We start from the raw sequence: 25,603 nt of genomic DNA on the forward strand, positions 1-25,603 counted from the left end.
TAAATAGGGTTTTTTGTTTTGTTTTTGATACAGGTAATTCTTTCAAATTAGGATGACCTATCTTTCTGATAACATTTTCCTATCAAAATAAAGGTTCAAATATATTACTACACTTTCAAATAATTAGCTCTGTAGTGGTCTTTCACCTTACTTTAACATAATACAGGTAAACCAATATGTGTAGGAAAGCTAGAAGCCAAGCTATAACATTTATGGAAGTCTCCTTTAATATATCTTTACAGTTCAGACAGGTGCAATCCATTTAAATTTTTAAAGCAGGTAAAAAGACATCTGACTCCTATGGTCACTGTATTTTTGATATATTACTTTCATAAATGTAGCTAAGCAGTAATTTCTTACATCATCACATGAACAGCTCCAATTTAGCATAACCATCGTTGAATTAAAGAGAGATGATTCTGTAAAAAACTATGGTTAACTATCACTTAATTAACAATTGTCTATGTACCATAACTGTTTAACAGGTAGCCGTGGTATTGAATTCCTTCAAAAGGCAAGTGGCCATGCATTGTTAGCACCACGGTCTGCATGCTCACAATACAAACAGGAATTATCACCCATGGAACTTGGAACAAGAGAATATTCTTTAAAAACATCAATAATAATACAATGTTAACAAAGATAAGAAGCACTTTTTTCTTTTTTTTTTCTTTTTTTTCTTTTTTCCTCTTTTTTTTTTTTTTTTTTTTTTTTACCCACTATTACAAATTTAGAAATTGCACCTTTGATTGTTTAGAACGTTCTTAGGACCTTCATTCAAGTTGATCAGGGTCCACCTGGCAAGTTTTCCAAATATAAAGGAAAGTCATCAGTGTATTTTCTTTATATATTGTACATCATGTACAATGGTCCCTTTGATTTATACCTGTAGTTAAAGTAGTTATTGAACTCAAAACTAAAAAGTATAAAAAGCTACTTTTTTCCAAAAACATATAAGAAACAATGCAAAAGGTGTTATGCATAACACATACAAAGTGATTAAAAAAATCAAACACATATTTGTATTTGACAATAGTTTAGTATCCTTGATCTAGCAGAACTAATTAGCTTAAAAGGATTCAGGAAAGGCTATTCAGGAGTTTTGTGTTAGAGAATGGTCACACAAAGTAAGAACTAATTAAGAAACCAAGTGCTAGACAACCAAGAATTGTACATGAGTGATATGTAAGTCACCCAAACTATCTTTTGTGAGAAGCACTTTCAATTGTTTTTAATATGATTGGATGGCCTTTAGTTAAACAACAAAGCATTCACATTAGAAAGTAAGACAAGGTTTTCTTTTATGTGTAAGCATTGAGCCGCTCTTTAGAGCGAGTAGAATGAATATCATGAAGCTCTTGTTCCTCCTTTGATTTAATATCCTCATATTTTTGCATTCTGCAAGCATCTTTCACATAGGCCCAGTTGGCAGACAAGACCATGAGATAATGGACCTGTAAGAGAGGTAACATGGAGTTAGGAATCAACAGAGCTAGTCAGAACAGAGCGAGTTCAAACTTGAAAGCTGTACGATAGAGATTAGGTTTTTGTCAGAAGGAACTAAGCATCTTTAAGTCAAGAAGTAGTACAGCAACACGATGTGAAGTTCAAGCTTGAGTTTCTTTAGTCCTCAGATTACCCAGCTCACAGTTGTTACTGTGACTAGTAGTTGGTAGCAATGGTTATTAAAAAAAAAAAAAAGAAGAACTAAAAAAAAAAAAAAAATCAACAAATCATCCATGCTTTACCATTTCAGTGAGTCTGCAAATCCACATGGAAAAATGCCTTCTGGTTATTTCTTGCAGACTTTTCCCCATTGAATCACTATTTGTTAAAGTAGTTGCTTAAGACAGAAAAATGCTGTAGACACGTCTGTAGAATTATGATTACATATCTAATACAATTACAGCAGGATTAGTGCTTTTTTTTTCTTGTTAAAGTTAGCATAAACTTTCCATTTAGCCATGATTTCTTTCTTTCACCTACAACTCCAGCTATTTTGTCAAAACCAGCTGATTTGGGAAAAATTTGTCAAAAATTGGAAAATATGTTCAGCTAGGCAAAATAAGACAAAATATAGCTACAAATAAACTCAAGGTCTTAAGAGGGCACACATCTGTCATCATTTAATTTAGCAATTTTATTTCACTGTTATATTAGTTATACCTCAATTTATTTATGTAATTATTTAAAATGCATGGAAAACAAAAAAAAGTCATTTGTATGATTTCAAAAGACAACTTCTGTATACATCTTGAATGGAGCAGAAACAATTTTTATGTTCCATGTAAATTTTTGAATATGTAAAAATACATTTTTTTAAGAAAATGAAATGAAGAGCTTTCCAAGTGTTCCATCCAAAAACAAAATAAAAAATTATCTGAAAAGGAAGAGGAAAAAACCCACAGCCTGTGATTATTATACAATTTACGGGTGAGTATTGGAGATTGGACCTGACTTACTTGCAGCCAACACAAATCATTGGATGAGCTATGATGATATACTGTCAAAGATCTTGATTTACATATGTTATCAAATGGGGAGGACAGAATGTCTATGAATACATCTGAGGATAAAACATCAGTCAAAGGATATTGGCAATATTGTCACATGAACAAAAGTTTTTTACATGGCTTTAAATAAATTTAATCTGGAAGTCAGTGAAACGTATCTTATCAGTAGAAAAGTTACGTTCTGCAAATATTTTCCACTATAAATGCTGGTTGTAAAACACCCTAATTTTACCTTTGAGATGGAGCTTAGCAGTTTATAAAAATCACATGATAAAGCTGCCAGTGACTGAGCTTAACAATCAGTAGATGTCTGGTCTTCTGAATGGTGAAAATGAATGGTCAAACAAGCAATAAATTTTAACACAACACCAATACAAGGAATGAAGCTGAGGCCTCCTAAGAACTGCTGCCAAAAATACTTTATTCAAAACTCCTCCTTCAGAGGCAGTCAGGTGCTGTCTGCCTTCAGTCCCTTTTGGAGTAGGTTTTCTTAGTCTTTGTACTTGTGGCCATCTACACTGTGAAGTCTATCTCAGCTGCCTGTTAGAGCAACAAACTGCTCTCCTGTCCACTTCAGCTTCCCAAGTCTGACCCTTTCAGGACATTTGCAGACTTTGAAAGCTTTCCTTTTGAAGGTGGACCTCAAATGTCCTACCTTCAATCTGCTGGATCTGCTTGCAAAGGGCCTCTCGCTTTCTCTAAACTTGTCTCCCCCTCACGTTAGGATGTGCTCTGTTGGATTTGTATTCAGCCATAAAATAAAAATGTTCAGTAACAGTATTCAACTGGTCTATTCTAGGACTCTCCGGACAGTTATTCCTCCACTAGCAGGCTTGCAAATACCTTCTGATGAGGGGATATTTTAAATTTGTGTTAATCAACCACCTCAGAGGCCATAGATAATTTCCTGAAATAAAAAAAAATGTTCCAGTTCTCCCTAAGAACTCAAGAAACTAAACTAGGATTCAATTAGTGGAAAATGGAATAGAATAATCATAAAAGCACCCTGAGATCATGCAAATTCTCCTGTACACATTGGATTGTTGTAGATACACGTGTATCTTAGGCTCATATTAAATGAATTGAACCAATTTAGTATGTTCTTTCTTTTTTTGGAAAGGACAATGTTGGCTTTTTCCAGAATGTTTGGTGGCAACTGTTGCTGACTAGTGCAGGCTAATATATGTTCCTTAATCTGGATAATTAAGATAAAGGAAACCATTTTGAAACTCCTTAAAGGACCAAATATTTTTGGTGTCTTTTTTTGTCCTGGTGGTTTATGGCAAACTTTTACCCAGTTAATCCCTGTTTGAGAAATACACGCTGAGTGTGAGGAGCCATAAAACAGGAAGAAATGTTCAGAGAATCTGTCGTCTAGGAAAAAGACTGCAGGTAGTAGTATTTCTACTTATCTTTAGGGGTTTCCTAACGCCTATAGCACAACACTAGCAGCAAAACCTATAATGATAGTGCAAGTGCTGGAGATGGCAGCATGTACTGTGTTACTCTGGGGCACTTTCTGGTCATAATTTAGCACACAGGAAAAAGAAACACCTTATATCTAACTCAGTTGTTCCAAAAGCTTTTACCATGAGTACTCTCCAGATCAGATGTTTCTAGATCAAATGAGAGACACCAATGTTGAATCCCCATTCTGCTAAATTAAATGCCTTAAATTTCCTCAACAGTAAAACTCTTAAGAAAAATCAAAAGAAACAGGCTGGTAATCTTTATAATTCTGTCATCTCAGACAATAATAATTCGCATCCAATGAAAACACCAGCACTGGTCCCTCGAGAGTAAGATTTCAATTACAAAATGCAATCTGAACCTTGAACAGATTGTAGATACGAGAATCCTAAAAGTGGGGCATATCTAGGCAGTGTACTCACATCTTCCAGACCTTTTAAAACACATCTGCCAGAAAACCTTGCAACTGAAGAGTACGTGATGAAAATGGGACCATGTAGACACATTTCTTATCCTCACAAAATATTTGCTAACAGCCCAGAAAGAGACAAATTTAAACCCAATGTCTTGTAGTTTCACTTGGAACTTTTCTTCTACTAAAAAAAAAATAGAAAAATTATTCTGAAGGCACATTGGCCACAGTCAGACCTTCACCAAACTCCCATTATTTGCCCGTCCCTTCCTTAAAAGTTCCAGAACCAAACATCTGGAATAACTGTTGAAAATTCTTGGAGTTACATTCATTATGAGTAGGACAAGTTTCGCAGAAACAACTACTTTGTCTTATATAATGAATATAATCTCAAATACATAACCATGTTATATAATGACATATACATTTAACAGTCCCACCACCTTTGTGGTTTTTTTGTTTAACACCAAGTTCCTAGATAACATTGTAACATGAAGGAGGTCATCTCTAAGTGGCTGTCTAATTGCATTTCACACTTCTGTGACCCGAAAAGCCTGAAGCCAGTGGGGCCCTGCCAAGGCTTGTTCAAGCTGAAGCAGGGCAGCTTCCACAGTCTGCCTCAGGATGTTTCAATTACATACATATGCAAGACAGGAAAAAATCGTTCCATACCTATGATATACTCTTGCTTAGATTTCTTCATAAGGTGAAATTGTGCTTCAAGCTTTTAAAACCGTGGAATTGCATCTAGGCTAAGAAGGGGTTTGGTTTTGCTTTGTTTTTCCTTTCCTTTTGGCACGCATTATCATCTCAGCAGGGCAGGAGTCTAAATAACATTTTACTATCCTTGCATACATCTAAAATCCTGCAGAAGTGCACAATCATACTGGAGGAGAGAGACTAGACCACTTATACATTTCCCTTGATCTTGTTTCAGGAGAACTGATTGCATCTCCATCTTACAGGACATAACACCTGTGAAAATTCAGGCAGAAGAGAACTGCCTATATGGTGACTTTTGAGAAGGGAAACTGTGTATCTCATAATTCGGTTTTGCTGTAGTGGTTTTGGGAAATGTTTACTAACAAGATGTTTGCTAACTTTACAATCAACCCTTTGGGATAGTAGAGTTTACATTTAAACAACTTCGTATCTTCTATCTGACAACACTGACAACAGTAAAACTAGTATGTATTACTTCAGTTATAATTTCTGTATCCATGTCTTATCCATTCAGACATAAAAAATAACAGTGATGTTCAGAATTATGAAGTATGATTCAAAAACCTGGCTATTTTTTCTGTGCCTAAGACTCGCAAAAAGCATCTACAGCATAAGTAATTTTATCAGGATTTTTCATCTTGGCCTGAAGTCTAAGAATGACATTTTTTTTTAAACAAACTATTTGACATTTTCCTTCTCTGCAAAATAAAGTTTTCCCTGACACATACTGTAAAAATATGAGCTTTTCTATACTTTGATCCTAACTCATACATTAATTCTCTTTTCAACCCAAACCAGCATTCTCCTTTGGAGACTGAAGAGGCAGCTAGTGAATTGTGAAAACATTCTAACATTCATATACAAATCTGAGACCAAGCAAGAGATTAAAGTAGTAGATATGGGAAGATTGTGACTTGTGACCAAATGGTTTTGCAAGTATTAACTTGTGTGTGTGTGGTTTTTGCAATAAATGACTACATTTTGTTTAAATATATATTTTTAAATACATTTTCTTTAAAAGTATCCTGGTGACAGATGGTCTTAATATTTATGAACAAGCTGATTTTTTTTTTGTGAATTTCATTACAAATATTGACGTTAAAAGAGTTAAAGAAATCTGCACATATTAAATAATCTTGCACTTGCAAATGCCTACAAATACAGAAGTTAGGAGAATATCAATGTCATGAATTAAAATGTCATTTAATAGAGCAGGTTTTACCAATTCAGTTATTCAGCAGTCTCACTGATGACGCACTACTATTACTGGTTGGTTATAAATACAAAATACTACTTTAGTCAGATGGACTATTCTATTTAAAAGTGTTAACAAGAAATATTTTAAAAGTGCCATAAATTCATAACCTTTCAGTTTTGTAAAGGACCAGTAATTTAAACTAATTTTTCTGTTAAATAGTATTACTAAATTTCACAAACATGGAGATCTACTACGGTTGAGGATATATACAAAGACCAACTTCGTTAAATCATATTTGTGATTATTCTTGCAAAAGACATATAGGGAAGGGTATTGGTTCTCCAGTGACTTAAATGGCTCTGCACACTTTGTTCCGCACTGTAGCCCATCGCTGATAGCTTACCACCTCTCCTAATCTGAGCACAGGATCTAGGGAAAAAGATGTTTTCTTCTTCCTATATAGACATTTAGGAAACAAAATTTATTTTTCCTCTCCTAAATTACTTCTTCCTTGGGAAAGCAAGCTTCCCTTAAAGAAAGAGAACCTGTTAATATCTGCATGTCCGACCACAAAATTCTGAATTTTCCTTCATGTCTTGTCCCCAGTCTTTGGGCTACCGTGTCAAGTGTGACAAAATTGAAATATATACAAAACAGTTGCAAGCATTTAATAAAACATACATTTAGCAGCATTTCCACGCTACACAATTTACTAGGACTTAAATCTTTAACTTATATTTCTGTTGGAACGGTCAGTGTTATCATGCCTGCTCTGTGCAGTTGCAGAATCCAGTAAGAAGCATACTTGGGTTTTCTTCAAAAATATGTGAATAAATGTGAGCCATCAAAGTGAATTCCTACTGGATAAGTAGGAATCTTTGATATGGTACTGGGAGCTTTGAAGGGTTTTTTTTAAAACTTCATTGAAAGTATCACATATTTAAACTACATGGCTCAATATACCTTCTTAATTTGCTTCCACTGAAGATGTGTTTGTTTTCACTGAAAATCTTTTGGTGGCTATTCTGATTCAAAACTCATGTGAAATGCAGAACTGCTATCTCAACAAAGTAACATTTTATAATTATTACTGAATATACTTCGAAACAATAATGCACTGGAGAACTAATGGTCTCTTGGGTATACTTTTCTAATACTAATGTATATATATTATAATAACTACTATTTTGTCACCATTTTTTTCAGCTGGAAGGAGAAAAGTTTCTGTTTGAAATTTAATTAAATTTTCAATCGAAATTGTATTCTGCCATTGTACTTACTATATGTGGTCTTAAATCAAAAATTAAATTGAAGATATGTATTTTACGTTTAGTAATCTTCATTATATTAAAAAAAAAATAAGGCAGAAATTAACCCTGACACATATACATATAAGCACAGAACTGACAAAGAGTCTGCTCCTAAAATAAAAGCATGGCAAGCCTGTGAATACCCAGAAAAGCATAGATCATGAAAGTATATTACTATGGTCATGAGACAGACACATGAGTTCTGATACTTGCTTGAACACAGCAAGATATAGCAACATTTCTTAGCTTGTACTTAAAGGTGTTTTTTTATTCAAAAAAGTAATCGTGATTTTCTACTTCAAAGGGAATCCATCAACATATTTTAAAAACAGATAAGAGAGAGCATTGCATTACAGAATTATATTTTAGTAATAGCGGTGAGTGATAGTATGGAAATTAAATAACTGATACTAAGTAACAACCAGAATGTATTAGAAATTCAGGTGATGATGGAAGTACAGAGTGTTGAGTAGCTTACCATAGCAATGACTGCTGCTCCAGCTCCAGCAAGTGCCACAATGAAGAGGTGAAATGTCATGTTTAGCTGCAAAGGGGAACAAAGAAAGGGAGTTTCATGGTCCTAAACTAAACAGAAACTGAACAAAAAGTCAGAATAACGTAAAGCAAATCATTATCTTCCTGGTGTCACCTTTCTACAAAAGTAATGATGACACTTTTACCAAAATATTGACATCACCACATGACATCGTTCTTGTTTTGCTACAATACTCATATCAGGGCATAAAGCATAACTATATTTTAAAATATTGTATTTAAATCATAAAATATCAACAAAACTAATCATTTAAAGACAAACAGTCTAACACTGGTCTTGGTGTTCTTTGGTTTGTTGTTGTTGGGGGTTTTTTTTGGTTTCGTGGTGGTGTTTTTGTTTGGTTGGTTTGTTAATTATGAATTTATCTTACCAGGTCTACAAATGTTTGTGGTGGTTTCTCTAGTGGCATAGACAGCCTAAGAAAACCCCATTTCCTTCCATTAGCTGTAGCTTTTCGTCCTCACATATTGATTTACTTGCTTCCCAGATTTTCTAATAAAATTTGTTCATAGTGATATACGATAAAGTTAACCACCTTCCTCTCCCTACCCCAAATCAAATTATTATGTTCGGTTTTAATTTCAGTTATCTATTTTACACAGCACCCACTGGGTGTTAACTGCACAGTAAGGGTGTACCTTCACTCTAAGAAGATTTACTCAAACATAGTAAGACCCAGTGAAACATTTAGTAAAGCACCCTCTGTCTTCAGAGTGATGTTAGCCTCTTTTTTTGTTTGTTTTAGATAGGTGTAATTTTTTTTGTCCTTTCTTCATCCCAGATCATTTAAAAACCAAACTAGAAACCTCAGCTGCACTGATATAAGTGTCCTTTGCCTAAGGGAAAAACTACAAAGAAAAATGTAATAGGAGTTATTATTCTAACACACTGCAAGATTTGGTCAAATCCATTTGAAATTTTTACTTTCCTGTCACAACAGCAGTCATAAGATCTTCAAACAGTGATTCTTTCCATAGACTTATTCAGTGTGCAGCAAGTGCATTAGCTTTCAAAAACATCTCAGTAAAAATATACATGAGAATAGCATTCTTAAAAAAATAAAATACAAGTGTATTTAGAAAACAAAAGGCTGTAGAAATTGCACTGACTAAATTTGCTACATGGTAAAATACTAGGAAAACTACTTGCTGACAGTATTTTCCACTGGGATTTTATTTCATCACCATAGCTAGAATTAGAACATTAAGAGTCAGAAAAACAAACACATCAGTTACTTCCTATTATAACATATATTATGGATTTGCCAAAAATATTATCACACTTATTCACCTCATTAGAGTCACACATCTTGATGAAACTTTCTGATGCGGTGCAAACCTTCTTTTCCTCTCCAATAGTTACAATACCTGGAGCAGATAAATATGCACAGCATTTAGTATTCCTAATACATAGAAGCTTACTCCATATGAGCCAGAAATGCCAAGAAATTCTCATCTCCTTTGCAGAACCTTTTTTAACAACAAAATCACTTTTTGTTGATGATCAGGAGCCTGGAGCACCTCTTGTATGAGGACAGGCTGTGAGAGTTGGGGTTGTTCAGCCGGGAGAAGAGGCAGCAAAGAGACCTTATAGCAGCCTGCCCGTACCTAAAGGGGGCCTACAGGAAAGATGGAGAGGGATTCTTTACCAAGGAGTGTAGTGATAGGAGAGGAGTAAGAGTTTTAAACCAAAAGAGGATAGATTCGGATTCGATATTAGCAAGAAATTGCTTACTGTGAGGGTGATGAGGCACTGGAACAGGCTGCCCAGAGAAGCTGTGGATGCCCCATCCCTGGCAGTGTTCAAGGCAGGTTGGATGGGGCTTTGAGCAACCTGGTATAGTGGAAGACATCTCTGCCCATGGCAGGGGGCTTGGAACTAGATGATCTTTAAGGTCCCTTCCAACCCGAACCATTCTATGTTTCTATGATAATTTCAGACATCACAAAACTAAAACACCATCTATTTAGTAAAAGTCCTAGTAGGAAACATGCAAATAATAAATTTTCAGCAATTTTTTGAATATTTTCATTCTAGATTTTAATCAGCACAATAATCAAAACACGAGAAAATTATTTGCAACCAGTATATAGACTTGCCATATTGTTCACAAACATTCTCTAACCTCATGTGGAGAATTGTGCTATATACTCTTTTCAGACATGTTCATATGGTACAATGCTTCTTTCATGAGTTATAAAAAAGTATCGCCCAAATGTATACTTTACTGTAATAATAGTTTCTCTATCAGCAAGAATAACTAGAATCTGCTATATTGTTTCCTTTAGCCAACCTCCAGATACTAAATGAAGGAAGACTTCTATAACTCAGTTATCATTAAAAACAGTACTGTTCCTTCCTAATAGTAATCAGCAGTTTTTACACTGAATTTACAGGAAACCAGTACATTCACAGAATACACTTTTTATATGTTAGTATCCTATGCACATTTTAAATAGAATAAATAATCAAAAATAGACATGAACATTAGCGAAATGAAAGGTCATAGAACGAAGAATAAATATTCTTGATGAGATCTGTATAAAGAATTGCTTTTTCGACTCGCCTGTCATGCTGGGGGGGTGGGGTGCAGAATCAATAAATTAAAAAAATATTTTTTTCCCCCTTATGAACTCAATAAGGTGAAATATTTTGTTTCAGGTTGAAGCAAAATGTTTAATATGAACCAAAGAGTTTAATTACCAAGCAATACAGCTTTTTTAATATCTCAAAATAGCAATTAAAAATATACTGTGAATTTATATTAGGCCAAGGCAGCAAAAGAAAAACTCGAGGAACTTCCTGACAAGAGCATGATTTCCCAAAGCTCTATGGGCTGAGAAACCATTGAGGCCAGAACATCTGGATTCCAATAAGACTTGTGGCAGAAAGGAATTCAATTATCATCACCAAGACAAGAATTCGCAGACTTTTTAATATTCCAAGCCCACTTTTGTCCAAATTTCCTGTTGTCCCAACACACACGTATGTGTATATTCCAAATGTATTCTAATCTCCATAGTTTACCCTTTAGCCTTGCTATGTCTTTCCAACAGCCTCTTAGAATGTTACTATTTGTATTGTCACTCTTCATCAAAATTTTTGCAAGAAATGAATCTCGTGCTGTCCCAATTCATCTCTAGGCTCTCCAGACAGATGATAACCTAGGATCTCACATCTCCAAATCAGTGTCCTACCACATGATTAGTCTCATTCTCCACATAAATGACTAATTGAGCATTTTAGACAAGTTCCAGCAATTCCAAAAGAAGAGACTAAACAGAAGCCCCAAGCCAAATTTTCAGTATTCTGGGAAGATCGACAATGTTGATTCAATTTTGTCAGGCCTGGAAATGCAGTGCAACTCTAATACACTGCCTTGACTAGTGGGTAAAAGGATAGAAAGAGATGCTTAACAGTTATTTCAGAGACACTGAAACAGTTCATTTCAGATATATGAAAGCAAAGCAATATGATGTTTTCTTTCATGAAATCTTGCTTTATATTTAGTGCTCTTCATTCACATACCATACTGGCGAAGATCCAAGCAGAGATTAGCTCCATCTACTATGGTGGCATTTCGGCAAATGGTCCACAGATTGAAGTACATGTAAACAGGCAGAGAAGTGAAAGCTGTAACACCAAGCCAGGCCAACATAAAGATGTATGTCAGCATAATAAACTGCAGTAAAAGAGGGAAAAACAAAACCAGTGGTGAGTCAGACCTTAACTGGTACTCCATTGCAAAAAAAGAACCACAGAGAGGCAACAAATGCATTTCTGACTGTTTTTGTCCATTTCTGTCCTTATTCAAATTACAGTTTGGGTCTGATAATAAATTCATGATCTAGTCAAAGTGAGTGACAGAGCACTAATGTAATGTTTCTGAAGAACGCACAGTTTTGCTTCCACAAGTGCAAGCTTACTGCACATTCCTGTCACTCTTGGGCCTATGATGGGTGTAAAGCGCCACATATGAAGTAGACACAGCTACATGTTTTGTAAAACATGTCTCTCTCTCTCTCTACCACCACCACTACTCCATAGTTAAGACAAGAGTTCACATGGTTGTTTTTTCCACTATCAGTCAAGATGCAGAAAATTAGAATGTAATACTATACACTTTAATTGTTTTTTCTTGTAGAGTCTGGGTCTTACTAAAAATGAGTCCTTATTATGGCTGCCACAGAATCTCACTGGCAAATCCATTTTGCATTGAACCAATAAGACAATATATTTGTCATACTGTTACTGTATTTAGACATATTTGAGGTCTACCTACAAGGGAATTCATCATTCAGAACAAACTAGGGTGCTCACCTCTGATAACAAGAAATGCATTAAATTACATGCTTTGCAATGTGTTCTCAAAGGTTACACACTTTCCTTTTTTAGCCGTGAGCCTCAAGAATACAGCAATCTGCTTGTAGGAGGCGTTGAACTCTACTTGCCCTCAGGAACCACAGTTATGCTGGCATACCCAGCTTCTGTAAACACGTACGCATGCTACATTACTACTCTGCCACTAACCTAAGACGACTGGCAGACACATTCATCAATAAAAAATTACCCTTTCAATTTATGCTGTGGAAAGGATATGAAGATGCTACATATTTAAATGCGGAAGATAAATCAACCTCTAAATGTTGAATCCAAATAGCCCCAAGATTTGATGGCTTCAGAAATGCTGATGAATCTAAACACATTACTGAAACAGAAAATTCTCAGCACACTAACATTTTTGTAGCTCTTTGCCACAGAAAAAAAAAATGCCTCTGAGAATAAGAATTAAGAGCTCTTCTTGAAAGCTGAATAAGCTGGCCCGTGATCTGGTTAAAATTAAACCTTAAAGAGTAAATAAGGGGAAAACAAGACATTTTCTAGTTCTTTTTTAATGGAAGATATCTCACATCAGGTGATAAAGGAAAAAACCAATATAAATACAGATTTTATTTATGGAAATCATATGAGGTGAGACTCAAAGGGGTTGTAGATGGTAGTAAAAATTGTTAGAGGGTTGGCTTGTCCATGTGGACCTGATCAGGAAAAGCAATCCGGAAACAGAGTTTGAATTTTAGGTGAGGTATTTTTATAACTTTGAAGGTATGGGATGGACATTCTCAAGCAATATTACAGAGACAGAGTCCTTAATTTGATTTACTTTATCGCACTTCCAAAGAATATTAAATAAAAGCCATTTTAATTCTGAGGAAGTGCATTTACATAGTGATTTAATTAATCGGGTTTAAAATTCAATTCAGATTAATTTTTCCTGACTGTCCCTAGGTAGATGAGCCTTTCAGCACTAGTTTGAAAAGCTGGAGGGTTCATATCCCTAAAAATAATTATCAGAAGGTTGCAGGAAAGTAACAGATAAAGTGGAAGAAAGAATAGACATATTCCCTTCAGTACTTTGGGTACCTTCTTCCTAACATTTTCTTTATTTAGTACTCGGCACTTCCACTTTACCTGCCAGTTTGTAAGTTAGGAACCATTTTAACTTTTCCCTTAACATCAAACTAGTTTAAAAAGGAAACTGATGTGTCTAAGTCATGTTTAAAGATTTTTGAAAAGGTATTCATGCAGGTGACTGTATTCCTTTCTATTTTTACCCCAAAGCACACTTACTAGAAAACCAACTGATAAAATAGGGAAAGTGATAGCAAAGTCTATAATAAATATACACCCTTGAATGTTACAGTAGACTTTTCTGTATGTCAGTTGCTTTATGTAATAGAAATTCTATACCACCTATTGCAGAGAAAATAATCAATGGTACAAACTACTATTTATTTTTCATTATTGCTCCTTTATTGTTTTCTTTCTTTCTTTTTTTTTTTTTCTCTCCATATCACAGTGTTAAAGCTAATGAGACAACATCTGGTTCAACCCCAGGCACTCATTTACAAATAATTACTTGGAAAATTACTTGGAAATGTAGATTCACTTCAAGGCTATGAATTCCAACTAAAATACTATGTCTGATCTTAATTTATTGTCAAGCTAAAGAGTTATACTCAATTTTTCTAAAGCAGGAGCAAGAAATTAGAAACAAAGCTCTCTGAGTGTTCTCAGAACAACCTTTAAATTCTCAGTTTACTATATTCTAGAAATATTTTAAAGGTAAAACCAGCCTCCTAGCTTATATTCTATGAGACCAACAAAAACAAGTAAGTCTGAGGCCTTATTTTTGAGCCTCCTTTAGAATTACAGAACTAAATAATATTTAATAAATTTAGTACATCTCAGTGTTGTACATGCAGAATAATTTAATAGAGGACTTAATTGTTGATATTAGTTATATTACTGAACTGTTGTAACTGTTCGTAAGACTGGGCTCTGCACAAATGCAGGAATCTTCCCTTTCTGCAGTTACCACCAAATGGAGGAAGAAGATGAGCCTTACTATGAGCATTACAATTTCTATTTAATACATTTTTATTTTCTGATCTGTAGGAGGGATCAAACTCTCTGCAGCCTTGGTTTTTTAAGAAACTTGCTTAAAAATCTGTATTGAGATAATACAAAGCATTGGTATAGCAATGAGAGAAAAAACAGCTTATTAGCCTCTAAAAGAATCTGTGTTGGGCATAAAATAAAGAGTAGGAGAAACCTGTCTGGTGATGGCTGCTGGAAGTCACAAGAGCTGCCTTCTTAGAAAGAGTTGCCTGATTGTTTATGGAAGAGATTTGCTTTTAAAAATATGAATGTGTTTGGCTGAGTATCTCGGAAAAGGTGAATCAAATGCTGATTTCATTCTAAAATGATATTTTAGGAAAGGAAGAACTTTATTTTTCTTCTTTCAGTGACTCAACAGAAGAGCCAGTGGCCAATGATGTGCCCAAATTCATGTCATAACACCAAGAAGATGGGGGGAAAAGAGAGAAAATCCCTTTGTTTCATGTAAGAATAACTAAAATGCAAAACTTCGCGTTAAATCACTTGGTAGCTGTGAGTTATCCCTAAAAATTGCTATCACTGATATCAGTGAAGCAAACCACAAAAATGTGATCTGGGCTGTAATCTACCTTCTGCTATAGGGGCAGTAAAAAGCAAAAGGTTAATCTTGCACAACAAGTTATTAGTTTCTAGCAATAGAGGGTATTAGCTTATAAATTCTTGTTATAATGGAATGAAATTGTGGGGTTTTAATTTTTTTTTTAACCTACAGGCAAGGGACTACAGTGGGGGTTTTTAGATCATTTTCTCAGATATTACAATCTTTCCTCTTTGTTCTAGAGACCTTAAAAGAAACATTTAAGGAGGCTGTTCACTCCAGGAATTAAATTCAGAACTCCATCTCCTGAGATTCAAAGGTATCGTTCTCCTTTGAAGTAGCATTCTGCTATGTGACAAGCCAAAGATTTATGAAATAGCAGTACATCATCTTAAAGAGGTATCGCAGTTTGTTCTTTAGTATGCTATGTATTGCATTGGTAGTGAAAATTACTTTCTCTGATCAGTTTTCACTGTAAGAAGCCAAACATATAAACTCAAAAGAAACTGGAAGTGATAGTGAAATTAATCTATGAAATCATGAAGATAAAAATTCACTAACCAGTACTCAGTTCACATTGGGAAAGAATAGCTAAAGTAGTTAATTATTTGAACAAAACAAATCATCAATCTTTGTAGCAGTTAATTTCTTGTACCAAAACCATGGATAGTAAAATCCTCTTGCCATATTTTATAAGGTTTTCATTGCCAGTAATGACTTTCCTGAATCATAAATTATCAAAGTAAGCAAATCCAAAACCCTTTTGGAAAGATTTTTTTTTTTTCTAATATAAAATCTGTTGCGCAGATCAAGGTCAGGAAGTAAAGATTTCAGAGCATGTTCTGAAATGGCATGTATTAACTTATAGCACAACAGCTTTTATGGTGGTCATAGCTGTTTGAAATCCTGTTTCCACGGAAAACATTACCCAAATACTATCTATTTTAATAAGATCAACATTTCAGTTACTGCTTTCATTTTAAAATTTAAAGGTACTGGTTCCATAAAAAGCACATTCATTAAATTTCAAACACTGTTCTTGTTTTAGTTTTGTCATAAATCTTTTAACACCCCTGAAGAAACACTGTGTGATTGCTTCAGTGACCCTAGGGACAGAGACAGTGAAATCATATCTAAAAGGTACTGTTACTACAGAGGCAGATTGAAAGGCAAACAAAGTAAATTCCAGTCATTTTATTGTAATTTTATCTTTGTTTCAAACCACTCAGGATTTGGATTTACACCTTCTCTCAATTTAGTCATATACTTATTTTATATTAACTCCCTGATATGAGCTCTCAACCCAGAGAGTTGTAAGAAGACATACACCTTGCTGTGTTTATATCTCATTTAGAGATGAGTGTGACATACACACAAAATTTCATTGTTTACTTTCCACTTGATGACCTGGGATGTTCCTTCCAGACTTCTTCACAGGCACAGATATTCTCTTTGACAGTTTTTGCCAGAGATCAAACCTGCATCTACAGAGATCTATGTACCTCCATCCTGCCTAAAGCCTATTATGCTTTGCTATGAAACCCTGCCAGTGCAGAACATCACCTGAAGATGAGCCCAGGACTAGCCTGGCTGTCTCTAACTGGACTACTGGGAGGCATCTGACCTCCACAGTGTTTTGTGTAGTCCTGGTTCTGGGTGCAGTTTCCCAATTGCACATCAGAACAAGGTTTTCTGTGTCATTTGACAGCAACTCAGAAGCATGAACAGAAAGATCTTATCAATTTCTTACTGGATTGCTGTCTCTCTAATGTTATGTTCACATTCAGTAAACTACGGATTTGATTTCAATACTAATAAAAACATATTTAGGCTTTCAGGCCTTCTGCCTCAGTCTTGTCCATTTTTCCTAGGAGAAATTCCTCAGAGGTAATGCTACTGTCTCCTTACCCTGTGCACATTCTGCATCAAGACATCTACATACTCTTTTAAAATTATTCATTGCAGTCACTCCATGTTTTCTTAAATATTGAACTTTGTCTTGCTGAAGTCGTACTGACAGAGTGCGTAGTTTCTGCAGTTCACAAGAAGTCAGACTTAAAAGTACTACATGTGTTCCTACCTTAGACCTATTGTTTACTTGCATTCAGTTTTCTATAATGCAAGGTTCTGCCTGCCCCCTTAAGTTTATAGTCCAGACTCAGTAACCTCCTTTGATCAAAAAACTATCATCATAGATAGTGTAAATATTACGTATTTTGTTCCTGTTCACAATCTGTATTCTTATACCACAGATGTTTAGATCTTTTTACTTTGGGGAGGTTCAGAATTAATCCAACATAATTTTGCACTTTTTGCACTTTTAAAATAGAATCTCTACATAAATACTTCAACCTCTTCTCAATGTTTTTTGCAACAGCATCTTAAAGGTATAGATCCCCATATGCACATAGTACAGAGAGCAAGTGGAAAACTCACTGAGTCCCTCTGGAACAGATTTTAACATTGCAGAGGCTCAAACAGTCTTTACCGCTTAATTAAAAGTGTCAGGTTGTCTAGAATTAGCAATACTATTCTCACTTATTTAAGTTCAAATAAATCATACTGTCTTCTTAAGTGGTCAAGTGAGAAATTTTAAAAAAACTATACAGATGTCTTTAAACTCATTGACATATCAATGCTTAATGTGTTACCGATCATTCTTTGCCACCCCAGCCAACCTCTCTTAGCATTCATACACCCTCTTCTTACACACGGTATGAAATATGAATGTGTTTCAGGACTGTTAAGTAACTCATAACCAAATGGTCTTCTCTAGCATTCTTATTTCTGTGCTAACTAGCACCTCCTGCATCCATGCTTCATTCCTGAACAGAAGTAAAAGGTGAAGCAAAAATATTTCAACTTATTTCATTTTACATATAATGCTGCTGGAAGAAAGAGATTGATGTTCTGATATTACCACAAAATGCACTATAAATCACAGGAAATACACACTTACAAAGTCTTTTTTGCTTGATCTAAAATATCACTGTCATTGCTAACAGTCACTTGTTGGACATTTATTATTGCCTCTGCAAAATATGTTCATCCTATCTCTCTGGCATATTGTATTCATAGGCACAGCTCCAAGAGTCTTGTTGAAACATGGATACATTTCATGCTATGCTGTTACTGACATGTGGTTGATTCTTCTTGGCTTGTATTCAAGTCAACTACTTCAAGAGGGGAAAAGAAGAAAACAAGAACAACAAAAACCCACAAACAAAACAGTAACAAAAAAAAACCCCAAACAACCAAACCAAACAAAACAAAATACCCTCACACCAATATTGATTCAAATTTCGCTTCATAGTGGGACAGACTTCTCAGTTTTGTCTAATTGCAGTTCATCCATATACTAAAGAGAAGCTAATGTGACATTCCTTAGATTGTTAAAATCCATTACCAGAAAATTAAATCCCTGAAATTTTAAATTTTAAAGCATCCATTTTATGGAACCATTTTGTCTGGGGTTTTATAAATATTTTTCTTCTACAGGCATTGTAGATGGATGAAAAACTGATTTTGACAAAATTAAAAGTCTCCTTCCCTGGAGACGTGCAAAACCCGCCTGGACACCTTCCTGTGTAACCTCATCCAGGTGTTCCTGCTCCGGCGGGGCGATTGGACTAGATGATCTTCCGAGGTCCCTTCCAATCCCTAACATTCTGTGATTCTGTGTGATTTTGTGAAAAGCAGTTCTCACTATTATTTTCTGCTTTTTCATCTGCACATATATTTTTTTCTAAAATTTCCTTTAAATGTATATTTCAAGGTTGAAATATTCTATGCATGATTTCTGTTGCTTTGTACCTATTTAGATGCTTGTAAAAAGCTAGTTTACTTTCTGAATTGATTTACTCTGAATGGATACACTGGTGGCAGTGGGGGAGAAGATTGACACCGCTGTATCAGAAATATGAAAAGATTCTCTAACAATAGATTCGTTTTTTGAAACTTTGCTTTGTAAACAAATCCACTGGCTATCAGAACACACTCAGTTTGAATAAGATGGCTTTGCATTGATGCAAGATTAGGTTTTTGACGAAGATTTTATAATTTATCTTTTTGGTACTTCCTTATAAACGATATATTTTTTTTTTAATTTCTGAATCTTCTTTATAATGTAGATGGTTTTGTACAATTTTGCTGCTTAAAGTTGTTAGCATTAGTTACTTTATATATCCTTCAGGCAAGACTATCATTTTTGTAGTCGAACAGGCTTCTGAAGTCCTACAGAGAGCATTGGATCTTATCTGCTATTTAACAGCAGCAGAATTTCCTACTTAATTTTACAATCTTCCAGATAGGAATTAATTTTTCTCAAAACGTTTATGCTTATATTTTCATCCTCTTTTTTTTCTTTTTTTTTTTTTTTTTTGGTGGTGTTTCTAACACTTTGATGTACTCTGGGAATACAGCTCAGCTCTTGGTTCATTGCTTTCCTATTTAAACATGATTACAGGCAAATAATCAGGTTCTAAAACTTTTTTTTTTAATGGAGTAGATATCTTCATTAAATACTGCTGCTTCATGAGTTCTTCGGGCTGTGTTCGTGACAGGTAACTATTCAATTCAAAGACAAAAACTATCTATTTGATCCTGACCCACTCCCTGCCAATGTAGGTAGGTCCTAGTAGTAACTTTTCCAGGTATTTTTTTTCCAAATTGCTGATAACCTATTTATAAGAAACCTGATCCATACTCTAATGGTTTTCAGGGATGACAAGTTTTCTATACACAGAAAAATATACACCCAGCTGGGAAAAGATTGCAGTATACAGATTGTTTACATTTTTTACATTGCCAAGGTTATTTATGTTTTTTACACTGCCAACACTGCAATATTTGCTCAGAAATCTTGCATGGTCTGTACTTCGGAACAAGACATTGAAGCTTAAACAAGAAAGCAGAAATAATAGCTTCTCTACACAGATGTATCACTCCACATGAATGCCTGGCTGCCAAAAATAAGAACACGTGTTCTTAGCGGGGCTTGAGAAGCCTATGAGAGAATCAAAGGGCAGGAACCTTCCTTTCTTGTTTGCTGTCTTGCCAAGCAGCAAATAATAAGCAGTAAATAACATGGCATTTAATCAGCCAGGGGTTTCTAAAAATGTGACTTTAAATGTTAAAGCTCTTCAGCTGAAAAAAAGAATTAATAAAAACACTCTGGTTTCCTAAGTCTAACCAGCTTGACTTGAATGCATGAATAAAAGGATGCAAGCAGTGAGGGGATACATTTACAAGTTTCCCTCCTTCTTCCTTGGCAAGCAATAAAATAACATTTACAGTGGTAACTATGAATTTATAAGGCATCAATAGGAAGCTGCAGTTGATATGGAGAACAAAAAGCTCTATATGGTTTGTGTGGATTTTGGGGATAGTAACTTTAAGTGGGAGAACTGAAGAACAAGCAGGCTATAAACCATTAGGAGCAGATAAAGGACACATCTCTGATCATAAAATCGTGAATTTATTATAAAATCACTGACATTCACAGGTTTAAATAACTATAAAAAGAGTAAGATATCTAACATGCAGTGAACAAGAATTACAAGGATTACAAGATTACTAAGAACCCGAGTCTCCAAAAATATTCCAACACTGGTCTAGTATTAAGAGATAAGATGACTCCCAGAAACATCTTATTTTTTTTACTAACTCCAGCAGTGTTTGAGTAGGAAATGTTATTCAACTAAACTCCAATTAGAGGGGCCAAGCGTGATACATCCTATTATATTTAGATAGCTGACTGAAGTGCTTAATATAAAAGACCTAACTTAAGATTTGAGAGTTATTCTGTTTGCATAAAACAAGACAGTCGCAGAAAAATTCAGCTTATCTGAGAAACTCTCTCTAACCCTCTCTCTCCTTTAACTGTTGAAGGAGTGTAGGTCCTTATCTTGGAAACCTTAGATACATTCCTATTTAGGTGGAATATATCTGTGTCACAATATATTCCCTATGAAATTAACTTCTCCATCAGCTGCTGGGTCATTTGTGGCAATAATTCATTATTCTGGTTTTTAACTATGCAGCCTGAAAGTTCAGACCACGATACAAATCTCACCTTCTCTATTTGCGTTGTCAGTGTCTGAAACTACTTGAAGCACTCCCTACTTCACATTTACGGAAACAAGAGTTTTGTTGAATGCTTTCCTTATTTTAAATTGGATTAAGAGATTCTAGACCTGTAAGTACATCTGCTGTCTTGGAGAGGCAGTTCTTTACTTCTCATAAATGGAGAAGCAGTGGTATGAAGTGTTCTGCATTCCTCAGATACAGCAGCATTCAGTTAGAAGGAAGGCCTTTCTGTCTGTCAGCTCAGCTTTTTGCCACCAGAATATCCAGATATGGTATCTGATTTTCAGAAATGAGAGCTTCATTTGTACTATTCAGAAATGATGCATCTGTTCTGGGTGGGAAAGCCAACTGGGCCTGCACTGAACTCTGTTCCTCATGTTACACAAAGAATCAAATGTGAATACAACGCAGTTTTGCTGCCTCTACAATAGCTGGTCAGGTAACAGAAGATGAAATTACAAGTTCATATCCCATACAGATGGTTTTTCAAAATATTTGCAAAGCTCCCATGGTTTTTCTTGCAAAATAAAATCTGGAAATATTTTGGAAAGTTCAAGTTTTAGTTTAAGCACTCAAGAAACATAGGCCAAATAGTACATAGTTATTCGGGCAGCCACAGTAATTTTCAAAGGCAGAAAAATCCCTTTCACTCATTAAAATTAAAGGTTCCTAAAAAACTAAAGATACAGAAGACATATTAGTCAATGCAACTCAGCAGAGCCTTAACATGTTTCTTTTAAAAGGTACGATATGAAGAAAAAGAAATACAATTGCCAGGGTGAAATCTTTATCCTATATTTTCCAATGAATTTTTTAAAAAAAATCTGCTTTCTCATTTCATAGCATAAAATTTTCACAGCTAAAATTTTTCAAGGAAAAAAAAAAAGCCCCATTTGTGTTTCTTTCTTCTTTTTTTTTGTTTTTTTGGGGTTTTTTTTTTGGTTTTGGTTTTTTTTTTTTACTGTGTAAGTAGACATTCTAAAACAAAGTGTAAATGTGGTTTTTCATGATCAAGCTAGCTGAATATAAACAGGAAGGGTATAAAATCACAAATATACAAACAGTGTCACAGTTGGCTTCAGGCCTGTCTCCCATTCTTCACTAGTCATGCTGCAGCATGATTATATATAACTGTTTATTTAATTCACTAAAAGCATGTTCAGGCATTGAAAAATGAAGAGTAAAACCACAGCCATCCCACCTTGAATGCGACTGGGGTTTTTATGCTGCTTTAATTTTACTTTTCACAGTAAATTAATTTTGAAAACGCTACCAATGAGACTCTTCACTGTCCCTTTCATAGACCCTTGCTCAGATCTGAGGGGGTTGACTCCTCAGCAGCACCAGCATGACTTGTATGCTAAGCCTCTGAATGCTCGCACAGGTTGATTAATCAACTATACAATCACTAGAAAGGTTATGTTGAGCTATTTCATTTTCCATTACTTCAGGCGAAAAACTTCCTTTTGGCCATGTAGAGCCAGAAAGTGAACTAATCACAGTGAAGGAGGGAGGTCAGGAAAGGCACATGAAAAATTTCTGCAGATGCTGGCTTTCAATGTTCTTAAAAGCCTGCTTTTCAAATAATATTTTGATAAGAAAGAAAAAGATGCTACTTTTGAGATTTCCGGTGAAAAATATAGCTTGCCCATACAAAGTTAAAATGAGCTTTTCCTTCTTGAAATTTTTTGTTTATTGTTGTTCCTCCATTTACCTAACAGGTTTAGTTGCAGACATAATAAATATGCTTCTGCAAAATATTAATGAGAAGTAATTCGTGACATGGTAAAGCAGAAGGACATCGTTTTCAGGCTTTAACTTGCTAAACTAGTATTTAGAAAGACTGGCAAATTTGATGTGAAATCATACTAATGACTGGATTTTTACAAAGGTATTTTTGGAGTGGAGCCATTTTTGTCATTTTAATTCTTCAAAACAACAAATATCCTGTATGTACATTTCTCTTAGTATTAAGGTATTGTTATAATAACTCAACTGTTTAGTCTTTGACAGCTTAGGTTTTAATATTTACAAAATTACTGTCTCCAAATTTTATAAAGGAAGCTTTCTTGCAACATGCAGTATCTGCCAATCCTTTTCAATAGCATTATTTCATTTTGGCAACTGTACATAACAAAATTTATTACAGCAAATTTGCATAGCAATAGAGCAATCTGAGCTTGACACACAAGGGTACTGGTTGGACTTGATTTGCCTCTCCAGCCATCTCTTTGTTGCTCTTAGAACTTATTTCTTCATATCATTGCATGATTTAAGGAACTGAATAAATTATAAACATATCACTGCTGGACTGAAATATTTTCTAATTCCATTTTTTTTTAATGTAAATTGTTATTTGTCCCTTAAGAATTTTAAATATGAGATAATAAAAATAAACCTAGTCAAAAAAGATCTCAAGTTTTAATTGACAATACTTCTGCATATACTGTCTTACTCTCAGACCTCTAGAGCACAGAAGTAAAAGCCAGAATAATAACCCAAAATAGCTCCAGACGCTTGTATAACAGTCTTACTGATATAACATCAGAATAAGACAAGCAATCAAACTGCAGATTTTTTTTTCTTTTTCAAGGAAAAGATAAAAACTTTTATTAACTTAAAGAATAATAAGAACAATGTGTTTAACTCAAAATGATTGATGGCTTATCTTAATTGTCATAATAAATAGCATACAGCCTTAATCTTAGCTGCACAATGCATATCAACCCAAGGTGTCTTAAAATAAAATACAAACATTACAAATTACTTACGAGGAAAGCAAAATGCTGAAGAAATTAATTTGATGAATCATTAATAATAACAGTGTTATTAACCACAGAACAGCTGCTTAACTGTTCATTTTTCTATGCACATACTACAGAATTGCAGTTTATACTGCAACGGCATCAAAGCTATGAGAGGATGCAGCATTGGTCTGCTGCAATACTATGCACAGGCATCTACGGTAGCTGTGAAGAAAAAATAATGTTCTAAAAAATCTGCTACTCTCTACAGAATTTGAACTAGCTCAGTAGGTTCTCAGCGAATGTAGACTAGAAATTTCTTTCCAGAAAATGAAAGCAGTGTTGGTATAAGCAATGATTATTCTTTACTTAAAATGTTCTCAGTCTTTATACATTTATTTAAAGGCTTTAAAACAATTCTTAGTTGAAGTGCCAAAATCATACAATGACATTTGACAGAAAAAAAAAAAAGGTTGAAAAAGCAGCATTACTGTGGAGCACGTTACGTCTATGTAGGGATGTCATATTCCCCACATTCCCCAATTTCCGGTGTGTAGATTATCTGTATTCAGTTTAACCTTAAATGTCAGGATATCCAAAATACTAGTTTTCATAGACTTTAGTGTGACTGGAAAATATTCTCTATTGTCTTTAATTGTTCCCAGTCTGTATTCCTGATTAATAAATATTGACATTTGTAGGAGGTTACAATAGGAAACCCTCTTCTAGCTATTTTTTTACACATCAGTTATTGTAAATATAGTATAACATTAAGTGTACCTTAACGCCCAGATCTACCTGGCTGGTTTTAGCTATTTATTTTTCATCAGAAAATATGATTTTTTTTTGTAACTGATAATGTTTGCGAAAATATCCAGCTCCAAAGCTACCAAGTGTTCAGGCCTCTTACCTTAGATGCAGAAGAGTCAAATACCAAAACAGTTACCTACCTGATACTGAAAAGACTCCTTAAAATAATTCCAGTTCAAATAGTCAGCAATTTTAGTATGAGAAACCTTTGTTTAAGTCCAAGTACAGATCAGAATTTTTTGAATCTAAGTTTTCCAGGATCATAAATGAATTGTCTCTCCAAGCCAGAGATAACATGGGACTAAATAATGGGCTGTTTGCCATTTAAATACAAAACAAAATTTGATGATAGGTCTCAGCTTGTCCCAAAGAGGAACAGGCAAGACTTCTAAAATAACAGTTACAATATTAGTAAGAAAAATATTTCTTGCCTAGTACAGCTGAAGGCTGACTTTGAGTCCTGTCCCAAACAGAAGAGAATAAATTTTCCCATTCAACCAGTGGAACTAATTACTCCTTAGCAAGAGTTGCTTAGTGATTAACCTATACAGAGAACATTTCTAACATTTCTATTCTCTTTTTCTATGATTTTAACCACTTAACTGAAATATCAGAAAACATTAAAGAAAAAAATCATGAGCCACTCCAAATGGACAAAATATGTTGAAATTGTCGTAAGTACAAAAGCTTTCTTAACTACTTACCCAGGCACTGACACATCTGCCGCAAGTGGTGATTTTGAAATCTCCATAGAGATCCTTGATGGCACCGGTTGTAAAGAAT

General features: G+C 34.6%; 1 protein-coding gene across 1 annotated transcript; it reads right to left on the reverse strand.

Annotated features, from left to right (window-relative positions):
• Positions 1 to 1,301: 1,301 nt before the first annotated feature.
• GPM6A (glycoprotein M6A) lies at positions 1,302 to 25,603 on the reverse strand. The gene is made up of 5 exons (XM_065633922.1): positions 25,525 to 25,603; positions 11,711 to 11,864; positions 9,473 to 9,549; positions 8,105 to 8,170; positions 1,302 to 1,454 (listed from the first exon to the last, which is right to left on the reverse strand). The coding sequence occupies exons 2-5, from the start codon at positions 11,856 to 11,858 to the stop codon at positions 1,302 to 1,304; spliced, it is 444 nt and encodes a 147-aa protein (XP_065489994.1). The 5' UTR covers positions 11,859 to 11,864; positions 25,525 to 25,603.

Source organism: Caloenas nicobarica, chromosome 4 (assembly GCF_036013445.1).
Source record: "Caloenas nicobarica isolate bCalNic1 chromosome 4, bCalNic1.hap1, whole genome shotgun sequence".
NCBI lineage: Eukaryota > Metazoa > Chordata > Aves > Columbiformes > Columbidae > Caloenas > Caloenas nicobarica.

Excerpts from the sequence above, each read along its gene's own strand:
- GPM6A (XM_065633922.1), bottom strand. The coding sequence starts at position 11,858 with ATGCTGACATACATCTTTATGTTGGCCTGGCTTGGTGTTACAGCTTTC. Across the intron at positions 9,550-11,710 it reads CTTGGATCTTCGCCAGTATG|GTATTGTAACTATTGGAGAG; the intron begins GTATGTGAATGA and ends TATCTGCTCCAG. Across the intron at positions 1,455-8,104 it reads GAGCAGCAGTCATTGCTATG|GTCCATTATCTCATGGTCTT; the intron begins GTAAGCTACTCA and ends CCTCTCTTACAG.